The following is a 21,285-nucleotide window of genomic DNA, read 5'->3' on the forward strand; positions in this document are numbered from 1 at the left end:
TACCCACCACATAGGGTCTTGTGAGGATTAAGTTCACTTTTATGTGAAGAACTTAAAACAGTGACTAGCACATGAGTGCTCAGCAAACATTAGCCATTATCACACTAGTCTGATGGATTAAGACAATCATTTCCCTGCCTCAAGAACCACCTAACTTTGCTGGAGAAATAGGAGCCTATCTTGTACTTTTTCTCCCCATGATGCGAGGCAAAGGCTGGTCACATTAAAGCACTCACTGGGAGGTAAGAATAGTCAAGGATGGGATAGGGGGTATCTCTAATGCAAAAACCCACAGGCAGGAGACTGGAGAAGGGATTTAGGAGAGACGCTCCAGACGTTTTCCTCCATACAATGAAGCTGAGCACCTCTCACGGCGCTGCCCTACGACAGCTTCCCTCCACATTCCGTTTCTACACCAAGATAATCCCTTACCTTACAGCGACCAAGCTCATTTTTATCTATTTATTTAGTTTCTTCTCAATCCCATATCCCACTCATTCCTCCCATGGGCAACCATAATGCCTGTATGTAACTTTTCGCTTCTATGTGTTCTTACAAAGTGATTTGTTTTGTGTACATGTTTTTAATTTACAGCAATGGTATTGTGTTATAGATCTCATTCAACTTCTTACATTTGCCACTCAGCACCATGTTTAAGACGGACCCACACGGCCACATGTGTAGCTAAGCCAATACCCCTAAGTGCTCCCCAGGACTCCTGGTGCACCCACCGTGTCTCACCTGCCCTCTCTACCTCCCAACGTGCAGATGCTCAGACTGCCTGCAGCCCTCGGCCACCACAGGTGCTGGTGAGTATTCCCATACACGCCTCTTCTCATCTCCCTAGGTTTAAGGAAGGATGCAGGTCAGGCTATGCCATCAGGTCTCTGGCACTGCTCCAGGTCAGGCACCGCCTCCATCTTGGCCCCAGGAGGGTATTCTTGACAAATGGAGAAAAACATCAAACAGGAGTTTTGTGGGTTTTTTTTTTTTTTTTGGCTAGTAGTTAAGTTTTATTCTAGGCAACTGCAAACATCAAACGGGACATTCACATAGGACCCAGGAGCCCACTCTCATCTCCCCAAACAACAGTGGGGCAGGCATTCAACACTCCTGAGAGATGGGCATCTGTGTGCTTTTTTTCCACCATTTCAGGAATAGTCAATCCCAGAGCTACTGTGGAAAGTGTGTGATCTGAACAACCTCAAGAAACAACTGGTATAATAAAAACCAACTCAAGTAACCACTGGTATAAGCTGAACAACCTTAAGTAAAAAGTAGTCTTCTATGCTGGGAGGCTGCAGAACCGCAGCAAGGATGGGATGGAAGAGCAGAGAGAAACCCAAACTCAGAGAAGCAGGACCGTACCTCAGCTCCTTTACAGGACCCTTCATTCCCAGCAGGGGTTCTGGGGTCTGACCCTACTACTCTCCTCCTCTCGGTCAGGTAGCCCTATTCCGGAGTGCCAAGCACCCGCACAAGAGGGAGCCCAGCACTACGGCCCTGACTAAATGTGGGTGGGCTAAAAGAGCCCCATAAGTGATCCCTTCCCAGAGGGCAGGCCCAGTCCCCATGTTAGGAACAACTTCTACAACTCTGGAAATCTAAAAATTGTCAGACTTTTTCTTTAACCAACTAAAATCTAATTCCAAAAAAAAAGGGTCTTCAGAGCACAGTAAGCAGTTCATTTAAATTATTTCTTCTACTTGTTATTAACAAGGAGATGACAAAAGAAGAGCAGCTAGAGGGCTTCCACGTGTCTGCTCGCTCCTTTGGCCCGACTCAACCCTCGGGAAGACCTGAATGCCGGGACGGGCCCTGGAACAGGCCACCAGCCCTGCAGGCTCAGAGAGCCAACCCCAGCCCACGACTATCAACTCGGATGGGAAAAGCAGAGACTTGACGGTGCCACAGAGATGGCAAACTCGGCAGCAGGGTGAAGACAGCAGGAGAGGCCTGGCCCCGACTCCTCCTCTTCCGTGGTTTTCAGGGCAGCCTTTGGGCTCGGCCTGGCGCCTGGTCAAGGGAAAGCAAATCAAAGTGACTCCCCTCAGAAAGAAGTCAGTCCCTGACGCTACACTGTCTCTTCGGGGGGACAGTGCCAGCCCCCTCCGCCTCCCCCAGTCGGGCGAGGGGCCGGCACCCCTAAAGCAGGCCGTTGGGCCTTCCGGGCTCCAGGGCTGGCCCGCCCCGCTCCCGCTGGTGGATCTTCTGGTGCTGCAGGAGGTGCTGCTTCTGGACAAAGCTCTTCTCACACTCAGGGCAGCTGTAGGGCCGCTCGCCTGTGTGGATGCGCTGGTGCCGCACCAGGTCGGACGGGTGGCTGAAGCTCTTGCCGCAGTAACCACAGATGAGGGCGCTCCGGCTTTTCCTCCAAGGGATGTGGCCGGGCAGGGCGACCAGGCTGTTGGGTGAGAACCGCTCCTGGACCCGGCGGCCGGCACCGGGCCCCTCCTGCAGGTGGCAGCGCTGGTGGGTCAGCAGGCTCACCCTGCAGCTGAAGCTCCTTGTGCACACATCACACTGGTGCAGCTTCGCCTTCCGGGGCTGGGGCTTAAGCTGGGGCCGGGGCCGGGGCCGAAGGCTCTCCTCTGGCTCCGAGGCCGTGTAAGGCTCCCATCCTGAGTGGGTCCGCAGATGTGCGGCCAGCTGCTGCTTACAGCGGAAGATGGCCTCGCACTCGGAACATTCGTAGGGGCCAGCAGTGTCCCTTTTCAGCTTCAGGCCCTGCCCACGCTGCTGACCCAGCTGCAGCTGCCTGGTAGACTTCTGCTTCGGGGGGCAGCCCAGAGTTCTGCCACTGCCAGGGTCTCTACTGCCCTCAATGGGCTCCTCTGGATTAGTGTCCCCGGGACCTGATTCCAAGAGGACAGAACGTCCCTGACCATCCCAGAGCTCAGGCTGCTCTGGGCTCAGGAAAGCGTGCTCTTCGGCAATGCCCGAGAACTCTCCAGGAAGTTCCGCAGAGCCGTCCTGCGTGTACTGTATCTCCTGCTTGATCATAACCCCTTCCACTGCCAAGACAAAGAAGAGCCACAAAAAAGATCACATTCTAGCACCTTTGGTTTTTTCAGAGCTGAACAAACATCTGTGAATTTCAGAAGGGCTCAAATCAAAGTACCCCAGGATCAAGGGAATCAGGATAATTTGGAAGAGGATGAGACAGACTGGGCTGCAAGACCTGAAAAAGTAACCTATACTCAGGTAGAGACATACTGATCGGAAATCCGAATATGTTATTCTTACAGAACAGTGTTATAAATCCTCTAAGCTTGTCCACAAATTTGTATTCAACTCTGTGGAAAATGGTAAAGTATACATAGGTAACACCTAAGCTAATTTAAGTGTTACAGAGTGTTAAAATAATACATGTGAATAATTGAAAAAAAACCAAACAACCGAACCTATAGCTTAAAAATTCACGCATCCAGCTCTGTTCTTCCTGCATATTCTCCCCAAATTACCTGGTTTACAACGGTTTCTCCTGCCCCTTACCCAGTTAGCTTCACTCCTGAAGGTCTGACCAACCCTATTCTCAATCTCCAGTGGGTTTTGACTAAGGCCTGTTAGACACTCTACACTGTCTGCAGGGCATACAGAAGTGTGACACGGCCGTGAACCTTAGGGACTCCACACAGCAGTTAAGGAGGTAAGATACACATATAATAGGTGAGCTGATGATAATCATGAAGGACTTTAGAACAACTAAATGCCGGGTGAGGTTACTAACAATCAGTGTCTGGCCGTTTAGCAGTGGGGCAGCTCACCACAGGCTGCAGGGAGCGGGCCTGGGGTGGAGTGTTCTGGAGCCACTCACCTGGGTGGACACCACGAGCGTCTTCCTCCTCCAAGTCACCCAGCATCTCTGTACCCAACTCCGCTTCTCCTTCTGGCTGGCCAAGCACCTCTGGGTTGGAAACGGCACAGTGTGAGCCCAGGAGACAGTACTGGTCATTTGCCGATGAACAAGGTGACCAATGTCAAGGAGCTGATATTAAAACTTCAAAAGATTCAAAGTCACTTTCCCTTAGCAGTTTGGGACAATTAGAAAATTATGGCCAATTCGAGTGATCCATTCAGCTAACTGCTGCCTTCAGTGCCCCTTCTCAGCCGTTTGAGGCACAGGTGGTCAGGCTTCAGAGCCCACTGCTTTCCTTCCAACACCACCATTGCCACCCACGGACATGGGCTCCTCTCCGGGTATCTAACTTCATCTGGGCTACAGCACTGCAAGGTAAGGTCAGCACCGCTATCCCCCACTATGACAGACAAGGAAACAGCCACTAGCAGAACACGTGAGCCAGTCGAGGTCACACAGTCCCATCTCTGACCTATTTGCTACTCCCCTCCCCCTCCACTTCACTCCAGGCACGCTGGCCTTCTTGACATGCCTCCACGGACCTAGGTTCTAAAAGATTTTGTCAACCAAACAAAATGCATTTATTACGTAATAGCCTATATTTTACATATAAAGATGTACATCTATCAATCGGCACTTTTCATCAACACAAAATGAACACTGGGACCACAAGGACCATCTGTAATTCCAGGTAAACGCCAAGAAACAGTGTTTGGTGAGCCCATGCTGTCTGCCCATCCCAGGCAACAAAGGATTTCCTGTCAAGCAGTCCTAAGTATTAAATGCAGCATGAGGAACCCTAGCCATGTTAAACCCTAAGGCACATGATGACATCTTATCTATTAGTAAACATTATCAAGAACTGACTGGGGGCTTCCCTGGTGGCGCAGTGGTTGAGAGTCCGCCTGCCGCTGCAGGGGACACGGGTTCGTGCCCCGGTCCGGGAGGATCCCACGTGTCGTGGAGCGGCTGGGCCCGTGAGCCATGGCCGCTGAGCCTGCGCGTCCGGAGCCTGTGCTCCGCAACGGGAGAGGCCACAGCGGTGAACCGACTACATGAGCACAGGGAAGAAATACAAAATGCACAACACCAAGACCTTTCCGAAAGTCTTCATAAATTGAGGGCCTGGAGACTCCCATTTCTCAGCCTGGCTGAGGCCAAGAGAGGATCCACAGCCCACTAGAATCACAGATGCAGCCTGGGTCACAAGCTACTTGGCCAAGAATTGTAGGATGCCTGAGAGCAAATTCTAGGGAGAAAACTCTGCTACTTACTTAGAGAGACCAGAGTCTCATAGCTGCTTTTCATCGCATTTGTGTACAGCTCCTTCTGCCAGCCCTCCAGGTTCTCCCACTCCTGCTCTGAAAAACAGACTCCATCATTTTCAAGTGACCTGGACACCTGAAATCACAAATGTCACATAGTGAGTGTCTCCTACCAAAGCCACAAAGGAAAAGCCAGCCACTGAGAATCTTCCCTAACAAAGGGCTGGGCCCACCCCCTCTGGTCTGACTCTCAACCCTCAAGGCTTACCTTGGGGGCCTCGCCCTTGCTGCCCGGGGGCAGCCGCAGGACCCAGAAGTTCCTGTTCCTCAGCAGGTTCTCCATGTTCTCCAGCCGCCTCTGCAGCAGCCCGTACTCCTGCAGCAGGGTCCCCAGCACCGCCCACTTGCCCTCCAGCTGGTTCCCCAACTCCACGGCCGTCTTCTCGCAGTCGGCCAGCTTCTTCTCAGCCGTCCCCGTCCGGCCCTCCAGGCTCTGCAGCCGGGCAGCCTGGGACTCCATCTTCTTCTCCACAGCTTGAATAGCGGCCACCACTGTCCAGAGTGAGATATCTGTGGTCTGCAAATAGGAGCTTTCCTCTGGTGCTTGTGGGGGCAGCGTGGAGGAAGTCAAAGGGGTGGAGCGGCGCTTCCTCCTGTGCTGAAGAACCAGATACGGCGTCAGGCAGTCAGTGTCACTTCCAAACAACAGGTGAAAAAACACAATGGGTCCAGTGGGTCCAGGAGCGCTTACAGCACCTAGTTTCTACTTCTTTTCTTTCTTTTCAATTTAAAAAGCATGTGCGGGGCTTCCCTGGTGGTGCAGTGGTTAAGAATCCGCCTGCCAATGCAGGGGACACAGGTTCGAGCCCTGGCCCGGGGAAGATCTCACATGCCACGGAGCAACTAAGCCCATGTGCCACAACTACTGAGCCTGCGCTCTAGAGCCCGCAAGCTACAACTACTGAGCCCGTGTGCCACAGCTACTGAAGCCTGCGCGCCTAGAGCCCGTGCTCCACAACAAGAGAAGCCACGACGATAAGAAGCCCACGCACCGCAACAAAGAGTAGTCCCAATCACTGCAACTAGAGAAAGGCCGCGCACAGCAACGAAGACCCAACACAGCCAAAAATAAATAAATAAATTTATTTAAAAAAAAAGATTAAGAGGCATATACCACGCAGTAAACTAATAAAAGCATGAAAAACATATAAAAATAAAAAGCAGGTGCTTTTACATTCTGATACTGCAAACTATACATCTATCCTGTAACAAGAAAACGCTGAAAAGAAGAAAGAAAGAAAAATGTATGTAAAATACCACCGTCCAGAAATAAGCTTGGAATTTTGGTGTATTTCCTATAAGTTTTTTTCATCTTTTAACTTATTTCTTTTTCAACAAAACTGCAATCATATTGTACATGTTTTGTTACCTGTGTTTCACTGTCAGCATATTCCGTAAGACTTCCCTGCATCAGTATTCAGTTTTTAAGCCCATTTCTTTCTACTTGATATTTTGGACTATTTCTAACACTTTGCTATGATAAATGATGTAACTTACATCCACACTCAACTTCACATTCCTTCTTGATTTGTAGCTGATCACGTCAGCCCTGCTAAAAACCTTTCAGTGGCTCCCCACAATCAAGACAAAATTCCTTAGCAGGACCTACAAGACTCACCTCATTCATCTTTGCACCCTAGCAACTAGTATAGTGAAAACACCTACTAAATCCTTCATAAACATTTACTTAAATGACTTGACTAAGTCCTCGGACATTGTCCTTAGACTTCACATTTTTATGGTCTGTCCCAGATAGTAGAAAAATCACTGTGGCTGAACCTCAAAATTACTAAAACCAACACCTGGGAAGTCTTCCTGAACTGCCTCTTGCCCTCACTGTCTCACTGCATGTTCATTTCAGTCCTAAACCCCTGAAACTTCATATTCTCAAGTGTAACAGCATACACTTGATTCAAGGCTGCTTCTCTAACCATAATGAGGACACTGAGAACAAGGCACTGAAAGGAAATATCTTTGAAAGAACTGCTAGGGCCAGAGCTTATGGTCTGGAGAAAGAGGGGACAAGATGAAACCAACCGGCACAGAACTGAACTCTTAAGTTTGGCCATGACCTACTCCAGTTAACCAACTCAGTTCATTATTGAGCATACAGCCAAAAGCTTAAGTATCCCCCTTAAAAAAGATTTAAAGAAAAGTTTAATGTAAAAGAAAAATACAAATGAAACAAAAAACTTAGATTACTGGGTAAATTCATTTCATCACATGTTCTGCTTTTAACTTTAAGTCTCTAAGTCTCTAGTTTTTTGGAATCTCCTCTTTCCTTTCTGTGGCCAGCACTGTGTTGCTTTCTAGCACTTTTTCCAAACAGGAAGGTGGGTTGGGATCTGAGCAGAGAAATAACATCTCTCCTCTTCCACATAGTCAAAGGCTAAAAAGAGCAGGCAGGCCAAGGTTCCTCTTTTCTTTTGTTTTAAATTATCTATCATGACAGAAACAATTTGAATGTCCATCAACTGGTGAATGGATAAACAAACAAACTGTGTCCATTCGTATGTTATGGGTTCAATTGTGTCTCCCCAAAAAGGTATGTGGACGTCCTAACCCCTAGTACCTCACAATGTGATTTTACTTGGAGATAGTCTTTACCGAGTAATCAGGTTAAAATGAGGTCATGACAGTGGGCTCTAATCCAATGTGACTGGTGTCCTAGTAAAGAAGGAGGAATACGGACAGAGACAAACACACAGAGAGAGAAGAGACAATGTGAAGGCACATACAAGGAGAAGACAACCACGTGAAAGTGGAGGCAGAGGTTGGAGTTATGCGGCAACAAGCCAAGGAAGCACCTGGCACCACCAGAAGCTGGGGGAGAGGCATGGAACAGACTCTCCCTCACAGTTCTCATACGGAACCAACCCGGTGGACACCCTGATTGCAGACTTCTAGCCTCTGCAACTGTGAGACAATAAATTTTTTGGTTAAGCCACCTAGTTGGTGGGATTTTTTTACAGCAGCCCTAGGAAAGACATATCGTATATCAGAATACTCCTCAGCAATGAAAAGAAACAAATTATTGAGACTTGTAACAACATGGGTAAATACCAAAATCACTAGGCTACGTGAAAGAAGCCAGACACAAAATGCTACATACTGTATTCCATTTACGTGACACTGAGGAAAAGGGAAAACTATAGACACAAAACAGAGATCAGTGGTTGCCAGAGGCGGGAATTGGGGGAAATTAATTACTTAGGGGTAATTTCTGGGATGATGACAATATTCTATAACTTGGTAATATGATGGCTACACGTTTTTCAAAACTCACTTAACTACAGTTATGCCGAAGGAGTAAATTTTACTGTATGTAAATTATATCTCAGTAAGCAACACTCAGAACGTTAAGGAGAAAATATTAGCTATTATAAAAGATACCATAAACAAAGTCTAAAAACAAACTGGGAGAGAATATCTGTAAACAGGATATGAAGCGCAAAGGAAAGATAAACAACCCAAAGATAAAACTGCAACTATAAATAATTTGCGAAAGTGGAAATGCAGGTGGTCAATAAGCCAATGAAAAGACAGCCACATTAGCAGTCATGAATGCACATACAACCAAGTGAAACCACTTTTCACCCACGAGGTTGAGAAATATGAAAGAAAGGGGCAGGAACAACATTCAGAGCTGACTATGACGTGGTAAAACTGGCACTTCCATAACACTCCTGGAAGGAATGAAAAATACTACAAACTTTGAGGAAAGAAAATATCCAGGAAGTCATTAAAAACCCTTTCACCTAGTAGTACCGCTATGGGAATCTTCAAAAATAAATGGCATTACTGTTTAGTGACATACATACAAAGATGATTACTGGCAACATTCTCTGGAATAGCCAAAACTTGGAAATAATCTAGATGTCTAATATTTTTTTTGGCCACACCGCGTGGCTTGCGGTACCTTAGTTCCCCAACCAGGGATTAAACTCGGGCCATGGCAGTGAAAGCACCAAGTCCTAACCACTGGACCACAAGGGAACTCCCTCTAGATGTCTATTAATAAGAGGATGGTTAAATAAATTATGGCACGACCAAAGATGATGTTATACAACTGTTAAAAAGAATGAGTTAGATCTATATGTATGGTTTGGAAGACTGTTCATCATACATTGATAGGCTGTCAACTTTTAGGGAAACATATTTATTCTGACTTCATTTTCCTAAAGAAGAGAAAAGATACGTGTATATGTTTCCACACACAGAAAGGTTTGGGAAGGTATTCACCAAACTATACTAACATGAGTCAGTCTCAGGATATGAGAGAGAGGAATTTTAATCTTTGATTATAAACTATTGCTTGTTTGACTTTTTCAATAAACACGTATTCCTCCATAATTTTTTTCTTAAGTTCCATATATAAGAAAATTCCTGAAGGTAGTGAGAAATTTTTTAAAAGTATACTTACACTAACTGTATTTCTAGATTTTCTGGGACAGTCCTGCTTGCATATTGTATCATAGTGTCAGATCATGTATCATACATTGGGCCTGCAGCCATGATCTGAAACCCATTAAGTACAAGACACAGCCCCTGTTGTTTAGACACCTACAATCTGCTTGAGTAAAACACTGAACAATTAAATAACGCTCTAAAGTGATACTTGCTTAAGCTGGACTAGATGATATTTAAGGTCACTTCTGAGATACCATGACTTACTGAATAGTTTAAAAAAGAATATTTACATAATACATAAAATATATAAAGTAGTGACAACAAATCTCCATGTAACCACCACTCAGTTTAAAAAATTAATTAATTAAAATTAAATATATATGTATATACACACACATATACACATGCACACAGAATACCTCGGAGAATACTGTGGGTTCTTAAAGCAAGTATCACAATTAAGCAAGTCACATGAATTTTTTGGTTTTCTAGTACATAGAAAAAGTTATGTTTACACTGTAGTCTGTAGTCTAATGCAATGGCATTACATCTAAAAAAAGTATATACCTTAATTAAAAAATTAAATTTTTTCAGGTAAATAATGCCGACCATCATCTGAGCCTTCTTTCTGTAATATTAACATCAAAGTTCACAGATCACCATAACAAATATAAAAACAATGAAAAAGTTCAAAATATTTTGAGAATTACCAAAATGTGACACAGAGACACAAAGTGAGCAAACACGTTGGAAAAATGGTCGATGACAGACTTGCTCAACACAGAGTTGCCACAAACCTTCAGTTTGTAAGAAACACAGTATCTACCAAGTGCAATAAAGCAAAGCACAATACAATGAGGTATGCCTGTGTGTGTGTGTGTGTGTGTGTGTGTGTGTGTTTTATATATATCACCTTTACAGTCCTTTGTGCAACTCTCTGAAGTAACTACTATCCCAAATTTGGTTTTTACTATTAACTGCCCTTTTTCATGTTTGTTTTTTTTTACGTTTGTTTCCAAAAAATATATATTCTTTAAATTTTGCATGTTTTAGGATTTTATATGAACAAGTCACTCTTCTACAACTCCTGGGAATAGCTTGTTGTTGCAGGTGGCTTTAATTAATTCATTTTCATTGCTGTATAATATTCCATCGTGTGACTATACCACAGTTTATTTTTCTATTCCACTATTGATGTTTCCCCATCTCTGTCATTACAAGCAGTGCTATGATAAATAGAATTGTGTCTGGCTTCTAGTGGACATGGGCAAGTTTCCCAAGGGTATAGTCCTAGGAGGGGAATTGTTGGCTCATAGGGTATATACACATCCTGAACTTAAGCAGATAATGTCAAATGTTTTCCAAAGCAGTCATACCAATTTCATTCTTGTCAGAAGTCTGTAAGTATTCTGGCTGTTCCACAGCTTCATCAACATTTGTTACTGTCAAACTAAAATTTGCATCCCTCTAGTAGATCTGAAATGATACCTCATCATGGTTTTAACCTGCATTTTCCTTGATTTTTAACAAGGGATAAGCATCTTTTTTATGTTTATTGGCCATTCAAACTTCCTCTGACTGAAATCTTTAATCCATTTATCTTTTGGGTTATCTGACTTCTCATAGGATCTATGAGGTTGTCTCATACAATTTCTCTGTAAATTCTGTATACTAATCTTTATCAGTCATATGTGTTACAAATAACTTCCCTTATTTGTGCCTCATTTTAAAATTCTCTTTATTATCATTTGATTAAAAGTCCTTAGTTTTAACGTAGTTGAGTTTTATCAGTATTAATTCTTTTGTGGTTTGAACTTTTGTGTCAGGTGTAAAAAAAAAAATCTATATCCCACAATACTGTCTTCTAAACACTTGATAGTTTTGACTTTCACATTTAAGCATTTATCTCAACTAGAACTGAGACAGTATTTGTGTACAGTGCAAGCTTTGATTTTCATATGAAAGTCAATAAATAGATCTAATACTATATAATGAAAAATCCATCATTTACCCACTAATTTTTTTTTTTTTTTTTTTTTGCGGTACGCGGGCCTCTCACTGTTGTGGCCTCTCCCACTGCGGAGCACAGGTTCAGGACGCACAGGCTCAGCAGCCATGGCTCACGGGCCCAGCTGCTCCGCGGCATGTGGGATCTTCCCGGACCGGGGCACGAACCCGTGTCCCCTGCATTGGCAGGCGGACTCTCAACCACTGCGCCACCAGGGAAGCCCTACCCACTAATTTTTAATGCTATCTCTGTCATAAATCAAGTTTTCATACATACAGTCAGTCTGTTTCTGGCATCTCTGTTCTGTTCTATGGGTCAATTTTTCTACTGCTTTACCAAAATTACCATCTTAATGACCACAGCTTTTTGATAATTATTGATACAAGTCCCACCTCCTTATTTTACAGGAGTATCTTGACTAATTTTGGCCTGTTGATAGTTTACAAGCTCGAAAGGTTTCATAAAAATATCTTTAGAGATTTTGTTTGGCACTGCATCAAGTCCATAGATAAATTTGAGAAGTGACATCTTTAGGATAAAATGTTTCAATTCACACACACAGTATATACTCCTTTTGTAAGGTATTTTTTAACACCTTTTGGTATTTAAATATATTCCATAGGTATCTGTTCCAATCATCAATTGCTATATCATAAATAATCCCAAATTTTGTGGCTTAAGACAACAACATCTATTTTGTTCACGAATCTGCAATTAAAGGAGGGTTTGTCAGGGACAGTTTGTGTCTGCCCCACTCCATGTCAAGCAGAGCAAATCATAGGCATGTAGGTGCTGGAATTGCCTGAAGAATCCCAAGCCACATGGAGAGGGATGTTGGTGGTGGTGATGGTGATGTTCTGTTCAACAACCCTACCTAAGGTCCTGGTCTACAGTCAGCATCAGCCACCAGAACACACTTTCATTTCTAATGGGGTATTTTTGCCTTCTCTCTTTTTTCACTAATCTCTCTGAACGTTGAAATTATATATTGATATGTGGATAAAAAAATTAGTATTATCCTCTATATCTGTGCTGTCCAATATAACAGCCACTAGAAACATGTGGATGCTTAAATTTAAATTAATTAAAATTAAATTAAAAATTCAGTTCCTCAGCTATTGAGCCACATTGCAAGTGCTCAAATAGCCACATGTACTTTGTAGCTACTACACTGAACAGGACAGAGAGAATATTTCCATCATCTCAGAAAGTTCTGTTGAATGCACTACACCCTTACTAGTTTTTCTCTGCTTGATAAAATACTAAGGTTGTGTTAAAATTTCTACTATGATAATGGATTTTCCTTGTAGTTCTATCAATTTTTGTTTTATATATTTTGAGACAGTATAATTAGGTGCACATAAGATTAGAAATGTCCTATCAGCCTGGTAAATTGAATCTTTTACTATTATAAAAGTAGTAGTAGCCGTCTATCTCTAGCAATATTAATACAGTTAAGCCATTTTTCTTTTGATTAGTATTAGCCTGATACATGTTTTCATATCCTGTTATATTCAACCATTTCTATAGCTTTATCTTTCAGTTGTATCTCTTATAAGCCATTTGCTGAACTTTAACCAATCCTATCAATCTTTGCCTTTTAACTAGAACATTTAGTCCATTTACATTTACTGTAATTGTTGACCTATTTTTATTTATTTTTACCTTTTTTGTGCTATTTATCCCATCTTCTTTCTTGCCTTCTTTTAGATTTTTTCTTATTCTATTATCCCCCCTTTTAAATTGTAAGTTATACAGCCAATTTCTAGTCTTTTAGCAACCATCCTAGAAATTACTTACAAAGACCTTTAAATATCTGAATTCTGATCATCTCTTCCTAACGTTTACATCAATGCTGCCATGTATTTTAATTCTGCCTTTGGTTTTAACCCACAAGAGATTATTACTGTTTTATTCAGTCAATAGTTGTTTAGATTTACCCATTTTAATGGATCATCATACTTCCTTACACTTTCACTTTCCACTTAAGATAATTTTCCTTGTACCTGAAGTATATCCTTTAGAACTTCCTTTAATAAGAGTATATTGGTGAGGGAGACGCAAGCGGGAAGAGATATGGGAACATATGTATATATATAACTGATTCATTTTGTTGTGAAGCTGAAACTAACATACCATTGTAAAGCAATTATACTCCAATAAAGATGTTAAAATGAAAAAAAAAGAGTATATTGGTAACAAATTGTCAGTTTTAATTTGTCTGAAAATATTTTATTTTACCTTTTTTTTTTTGAAAGGTACTTTTGCATAGTTTTAAAATATGGGATTACATAGTTATTTTCTTTTAGCCCTTTGATGAAACCATTCTACTGTTGGCTGGCTTCCACTGTTGCTGAGAAGCTGAACCTCATCAGCCTTACAATGGTTCATTTGAAGTTAATCTTTTTTGTTTGGCTGCTTTTAAGAATTCTCTCTGCCTTGTATTCTGTACTTTCACTATTACGTGTCTAGGTAGAGATTTCTTTATGTTTATCCTGATTGGGATCTACGGGACTTCTAAGTATTAGTATTTGCATCAGTCCTACAATATCCTCAGCCACTAGATATTCATCAAATATGTCCTCCAGTGCAGATTGTGTGTGTGCATGTGTGTGTGTGTGCGCGCGCGCGTGTGTGTGTGTTTCCTACTGGAATTCCAATATGTTTTTCTTCTGGAATTGCAATATCTGAAATCTCTGAAGGTCTAATTTTGTTGCCCATTAATTTTACTGGCTTTTTCTCATAGTTTTTCATTGCTTTTTGGATAACTTTTTATTGTGAATTCATTTTTCTTGGCATTTTATCTGAGAATTATCTGAAGTCTGAGTTAAGTGTAGACTCCTCTGGAGAAGATCTGTGTTTATTTCTTATAGACGGCTGGAGGCTCTACTTTAAACTAAATTCTTGGCTTAAGGTTTCCCAGACACCAAGGTCGTGTGAATTCAGGCAATAAACCCACTTGAGAGTCAACATGAATTTTCAAGGGGCACCTTGCACCCATCTCCCAGCACCAAGGTTTGACATGATTTTCTTTGCAATCACTCCTTGGGGGTAAGAGCTTACTTCCAGTTCACACTGAACGTTGCCCTTTGAAGTCTCAGTTTTATGAGACTGGAGTAGGAGGCGTCTTAGACTCCCCACCGTAGGCTCTGAGTTTTGTCTTCTATTTTCCAGGCCCCTTGAGGTCATAAACACTACAGATGAATGTTCAGCCAATGCCCTCAAAGTTGGCTTCAGAACTCTGCTTACCTCTTAAGCACTCCATTTTCCACTTAGTCTTTGGGCTCCACTTATTCTTTATTTTTTTTAATTTATTTTATTTATTTATTTTTGGCTGTGTTGGGTCTTCGTTGCTGCGTGTGGGCTTTCTCTAGTTGCAGTGAGCGGGGGCTACTCTGCATTGCGGTGCACGGGCTTCTCATTGCAGTGGCTTCTCCTGTTGCAGACACAGGCTCCAGGTACATGGGCCTCAGTAGTTGCGTCACTTGGGCTCAGTAGCTGTGGCATGCAGGCTCTAGAACTCAGGCTCAGTAGTTGTGGTGCACAGGCTTAGTTGCTCCCTGGCATGTGGGATCTTCCCAGACCAGGTATTGAACCCGGGTCCCCCGTATTGGCAGGCGGATTCTTAACCACTGCGCCACCAGGGAAGCCCCTCCACGTATCCTTTACTAGCTACATTTCAAATATATTTGTTTTTCCCCCTCAGCATTTTTAGTTGTTTTCATCAGGGCACCCACTTGGCCATACTGTCAAATAAAAGGTACAGAATCTTCATCTCAAGATGAGAAAAGAAATATGCTCAAGGACAATTTAAATACGTTCTGCAATGACAGATCCATAAATTACTTAAAGGATAGTTGGGGATTTTGGAGGATCTTTAAGACTTCTTCTTTTTTTTTTTTTTTTTTTTTTTTTTTTTTGCGGTACGCAGGCTTCTCACTGTTGTGGCCTCTCCCGTTGCGGAGCACAGGCCCCGGATGCGCAGGCTCATTGGCCATGGCTCACGGGCCCAGCCGCTCCGCGGCATATGGGATCTTCCCAGACCGGGGCACGAACCCACGTCTGCTGCATCGGCAGGCGAACCCTCAACCACTGCGGCACCTGGGAAACCCAAGACTTCTTTTTAACAAGGTCTGTTGTAGACATGTAGGTAACGGCGCTGACCAGTCAAGAAGTACTCTGGAAATTAGTAACTTGTCCTCCTGCCCGACTTTAGTACTACAATTTGATCTTGGGGAAAAGGCAAGTCTTTGACTGGATCACCTTAACTTAAAGGAATCAAAACGAGGTAAATATTGTGATTATCATGAACATCTGTGTCTTGTTTCCATAATTTGTTGAAAGCAAACACTGTGTTCTTTAAGTCTTCCAATTCTTCCCCTCTTAGTTCTTACCCACTTCCTACAAGAACCAAATACAATGCACCCAGCTCATGGTCAAGTTTTCACTACAGGATCTCCTTAGCCCTCTATCTTCACAAAGGTCTCACACGATTTTGAAAGTGTTTCTAGATCGAGAAATGCTGCACTAGAACCCAACTAAACTCCATCTACCCTTCCTATAACAAATCATCCTGTATCATTAAAATAACCACCACTTTGTAATAATATGAGAGTGTCAGAGCTGCCAGAAACCTTAGAGATCGTCTAGTAACTAGTCCAACACTCTCAACTTACAGCTAAGGAAAAGGAGGCTTCAAGTGAACAAAGTTGCCTAAAATCACTAAAGTGGATAGCTGAGAGCTGAGTTACGGCTGATACCTAGTTTCCCGACACCGTGCCCAAGCTCCACGTCTTGCCATTCCCTGAATGGGGACATCTGGGGAAGGGGGAGAGGGAAAGAGATCGACAGCTTCACAGACAAAAGCCAACAACTACACAGTGAGATAACACCTGTCCCAAGGAGAGGAAGCCCAGCCTGACTTCAACCTGCGGCTGCAACCCAGGGCAGAGTCTGTAGCAGGACAGCACGGCAGAAGAAACGAGGGAAACCCATCAGCCCGAGAACGAGCTGGTCGCAGAGAGGCAGAGTCCTGGGGTCCCCGAAGCACCGGGCAAGTTCACTGGCAGTGACGGGGACCCAAGGTTTCCAATCCGCGCCCCCTCGCCAGCCTGGAAACGGGCTCTCTTAGGGCGGGACGAAAACGTGTAGGGACGGTAGCAAATCCAAGAACATGAAACAAACCTCCGAGAAGTTTCTCGGCGAAGGCGCGTGGCACTGGGGCTGTGGCCCGACGCGGAGGAAACCGACAGGGGGAGGGCAGAACTCTGGGGTTGCGCGGGAGGTCGGCGTTGACCCACGCCAGCTGCGGACCACGGCCGCCCAGCCCCGCACCTCGAAGCCCCGCCCCGGCCGGGGCTCAGCCGTCCCGAACGCGCCCTCGGGTCCGCGCCAGGAGGACTCTTACCCGAGCAGGCGCCGACTCTGCCATGGCTGCCAGTCGCCCCCCAACACCCGGGCCCCGCCTGATACGCCTCGGGGTGCGTGCGGGTCCGCTGGGCGCCCCCGGCACCTCCTCGAAGCTGCCCCCAACGCCGTGTTGATACAAGGTGCATTATGGGAGTTCGGCCCTCCCGGGCCAATACCGGCTCCAGCCGCTCCTCCTCACCGCGCGGCATTCCCTTTGCGCCTCCATGCGGCAGGAGGGTGAACAGCACCTCGGCACTCCGAGCCCGAGAGGGACAAAAGGACTCGGTGCTTCCCAGTCAAGTGCATGTTCGGAATTTAAGGCAAACCCATGGACCTTTTTGTGTCTTCTACGTACCCAGCACTCTGGTAGGTGCTTTGAGGGATTCAAAAAAGTATAAAAATCAGACTTTGCTCTGAGGGAAGAACGTGTAATCTGGTTGGGGAAAAGAGATACGGTCCCAAATGGCAAGCAGTTTTATTCCAAAAGTACACCTGTTATTTCACTTTTTAGAAACTAGAAATACACTTCTCATATCAGCAGTGGGTTAGGTGCCCAGGCCAACCCCCTGAAGCTTATCAATGATAGTAATCATGCCTTGGAAAATCCAAGATAGCCCTGATTTCATACCCAGCCCACACGCTACACGTTAAACCATGCATTCTGCGTTTTGGATTGAAAAGCATGGTTATCTTACCATTTGAGTACGCAACACACAACACTAATGCAACGTAATTATGTAATTTGTGCCACATTTTCTCTATAGAGACAGGCGATGAATTTCCACTTCGAATGATAGGCATGAAGCAATTCCCCTGAGAGCTAAACTCTTAAGATCAACAGGAAAGTATGTTCACGTGACTGGCTCCTTCTTAGTGTGCAGGGCTCAGTTCAGACCTTACCTCCTCCGACAGACATTCCCTGTCCACCCTGTCTACAGCGCAACACCCTCCTCCATCCCAACACTCAATCCTGTTATCCTGCCCGAAATTTTTCATAGCATTTATCACTATCTGAAATAGCCTCATTTTTTTCATTAGTTTGCATCGTAATTATGTTTCACTAAAATATCTCCACTGTTATCCTCCATTTCTTGCACACAGAAATGCTCATGAATATTCTTGGATGATTGAATGGTGAATCAGAAGATAAGGATAGGAAAAGTCAGCCCCAAGAGAAGGCATGATGTCCAGGGCAACCAGACTGACAGGGGATTGGTTGAATCATTAATACACCTAAAGAAAAAATGGGACAGGCTGAGAAAATTAGTCAGCCTTCGAGATATGTCTCAGGCCAACAAAAACTTACTGTCAGATACAGAAAAGAAAAATATCATGATTGTGGAGGCAGACATATCAGGACAAAGGATTAAACAGTTCAGTTATAGAACTCACACTCTCTATTCTGTTTCTATGTCCACCAGGCAAACTTCTGATGATGCAGGTTCCCGTGTAGCTTCTGGGAGACAACATGCAGGTCAGACGGATGCAAATGTCCAGACCACCCCTGGAAATTATTAAACTGATTCTCTGCCTTATCTGTCAGTCTCTGAGAGTCAGCATGATTTAGCATCCCTGCCTGGAACTCTGGGAAAATATTTAGATCAAATTCCCAATGTGCAAGGGAGGTAGCACCAGGTGCTGGTTTGCAGCCTCACGGGCTTGCAGAGATGGTGCAGTGATTAGAAAGTGGGATGAGGAGTGAGAGCGTCTGAGTCCCTAGCCCAGCGCTGCCACTTACTAGATGTGGACCTTGGGCAAGTCATGAACTTACCAGCACCTCCATGACCTCATTATTAGTGAGGGATAATAGTAGCACGTATCTCATAGAGTTATTGTGCAGATTACATGAGTTAGTTCAAATCAAGTGCTTAGAACAGTGCCTGTCACAGGTTAGGAGCTCAAGAAGCACTTCCGATCCCTATTACTCATTGCAAGATAACAGATGGAAGTAAGGTGCTTGTGCAGCTGAATGCCTAACACAGAGCAAGCGCTCGGTAACAAGCAATTTCTCATTTGGGTTTGGTTTAGCTTTGGCAAGGTCCAAGCCTTGAACTGCAATGAATTCACCAAGATAAATGTCACCTTGTTGCATCTCTTAGATGCCACCCACTTGTCCTTTGCCAATGACACTCAGATCTTGACACATGCCTTTAAATAAACTTAAATGCAGTTCACAGTTATTCCCATTGGTGGCAGTGGTATTAGAGGAATGAAGGAAATATACTCTTAGTACTTGTATCCTGTCATCTCCACATCTGTACACTATGAACGTAACATGCAGAGCTGAGAGCAAGCTTAGACATCATCTTACCCGAACTCTCCTTTTCAGTGACAGAAAAAAGTATTCTTTGAATCACAAATAATATAAAGTTTAATAATGCTGTAAAATATTTATCTCGTCCCTTTAATTTTCTATCATATGATTTATAGCATACATATTAACACATTTATGTACATATATGTATGCCCAAACATTTTTTTTAACTCAGGAACGTTTATAGACCACAGCTTTGAGACCCTTTCTAGTCTGTTCCCCTTACTACCCTGCAAGTCTCTAGATGTCTGGGACCATGTCTTTTGTGCTCCTCTCCCATCAATAAGCCCCTGGGGAGCATATTCCACTCAGCTTCTGGGTCAGTGAGAACCCCAGAATGAACACTCCTTGGCTCAAGCTGACCCCCGAACCCCACTGTATATACGGATGTAGTAGGTACCTGTTAACCTTGTCAGCCTAGCACTTCTCCCTTCCTCTGGGCATATATATACCTCCTTCCCTTTGGGGATGGCTCTTTCTGGGCTCTAGCCATGTAACTCAAACAGATGCTGCCATCTTGTGCTGTGACAATTCCAGCCTGGCCACAATGACTGAAAAGCAGCCATCTGACTCAAGCCAGCCCAATCATAGCACCCCAGCCTCCTGGCCACAGTAGTTGAGCCAGTGGTGGGCATATGACTTAAGCTCTTCCCTTGGATTCTTCTACTGGAGCTGAGGGAACAGGTTAATTTTCGGTCTGGTGAAGCTGTAGATGTGAGTCAGGAATAGTCTTGTTCCCCGTTTTTTTGGGAGTAAGTTAATTTGAAAGAATGATCCCAACACACAGAAAGGAGCAGAGATGACACATTTTTGTCTCTGTCCAGGATTGGTTATTCAAATGTTCCTTTGAGTCTGTGAATGATTCCAGGTTCCTTCCAGAAACTTCCCCTTTCTTCATGGTTGGCCAGTCAGCCTCAGGTAGGGGAACTGGGTGTCTGGGTGACAAGGAGATTTTTTTACTGCACATCCTTTTACCCATTTTGAATGTACCAGACTTGTGCAGATGGGAATTTCCTGGTGGTCCAGTGGTTAAGACTCGGCGCTTCCACTGCAGGGGGCGTGGGTTCGATCCCTGGTCTGCGAGCTAGGATCCCACACGCCACACAGCGCGGCCAAAAAAACCCAAACAAACAAACAAGAAACAAGATTTAAAAAGAAAGAAAGAAAAAAAAAAAAACTAGTGCAGAGTTTCTTTTAGGGAGAGAAAAGTGTTTTGTTTAGCAAAAGAGTTTTATTGGCCATTTTAATCGTGGGAAAATAGGCTCCTGGGCAGGGCTTGGAAGGCAGAAGGTGGGCAAAGATAAAACTAAATTGCTCTCCAGAGTAAATTGGGATTGGGGGGTTTCCCTGGGGAGTGAGGGACCGGAGAAGGGGAAGGGGAGCTACTCATCAGAGGTTGGCAAGGTCCTGCGCTAGGCTGAGATGAGACCCTCTCTATGAACTTCAAACTATAAAAGTCTACTACGCGTTAAGTGTCTTACCTGGGAAAGGCAAAGGAAGGGCACAGAGCTCCACCGTCTGGGTTAACGCAGAGCTGACAGGCAAGACCGGCAGTGTGAAGGAAGATATATGTGAATTGGGGAATCCAGAAAGCGCGCAGTAACTAAGGGAAACAAACCTCTCCTCACGCCCAGATCCTTGAGATGGGGGGCAGGGCTGCTGGTTTTGACACTATGTGCTGGGGACTCAAGCCCCTTTACCATTAAAGGATAGCGATCCCATTGGGACGGAAGGTGTGGGGAATCCGGGTAAACAACGCTGGCTTACGCTTCTAAGACTGGATATAGGCTCTCTCCCGACTATTTAAAAAAAATTTTTTTTTAAATAAATTTATTTATTTTGGCTGTGTTTGGTCTTTGATGCTGCGCGTGGGCTTTCTCTAGTTGCGGCGAGCGGGGTCTACTCTTCGTTGAGGTGCGCGGGCTTCTCATTGTAGTGGTTTCTCTTGTTGTGGAGCACG

The 21,285-nt window shown here is 44.3% G+C and overlaps 1 protein-coding gene across 1 annotated transcript in view; it reads right to left on the reverse strand.

Moving 5' to 3' along the window:
• The window catches only part of ZNF212 (zinc finger protein 212), a 20,698-nt gene extending 3,553 nt beyond the window's left edge, over nt 1-17,145 (reverse strand). Inside the window, exons 1-5 of the mRNA XM_030854174.2 lie at nt 17,010-17,145; nt 5,393-5,782; nt 5,134-5,260; nt 3,818-3,907; nt 742-3,014 (exon numbers count right to left, since the gene is read on the reverse strand). Of these exons, the coding sequence (XP_030710034.1) occupies nt 2,146-3,014; nt 3,818-3,907; nt 5,134-5,260; nt 5,393-5,782; nt 17,010-17,033 (1,500 nt within the window). The 5' untranslated portion in view covers nt 17,034-17,145 and the 3' untranslated portion in view covers nt 742-2,145. The remainder of the gene's footprint in view (nt 1-741; nt 3,015-3,817; nt 3,908-5,133; nt 5,261-5,392; nt 5,783-17,009) is intronic.
• Between the last annotated feature and the right edge of the window lie 4,140 nt (nt 17,146-21,285).

The sequence above is a fragment of the Globicephala melas genome, chromosome 9, assembly GCF_963455315.2.
Source record: "Globicephala melas chromosome 9, mGloMel1.2, whole genome shotgun sequence".
Taxonomy (NCBI): Eukaryota; Metazoa; Chordata; class Mammalia; order Artiodactyla; family Delphinidae; genus Globicephala; species Globicephala melas.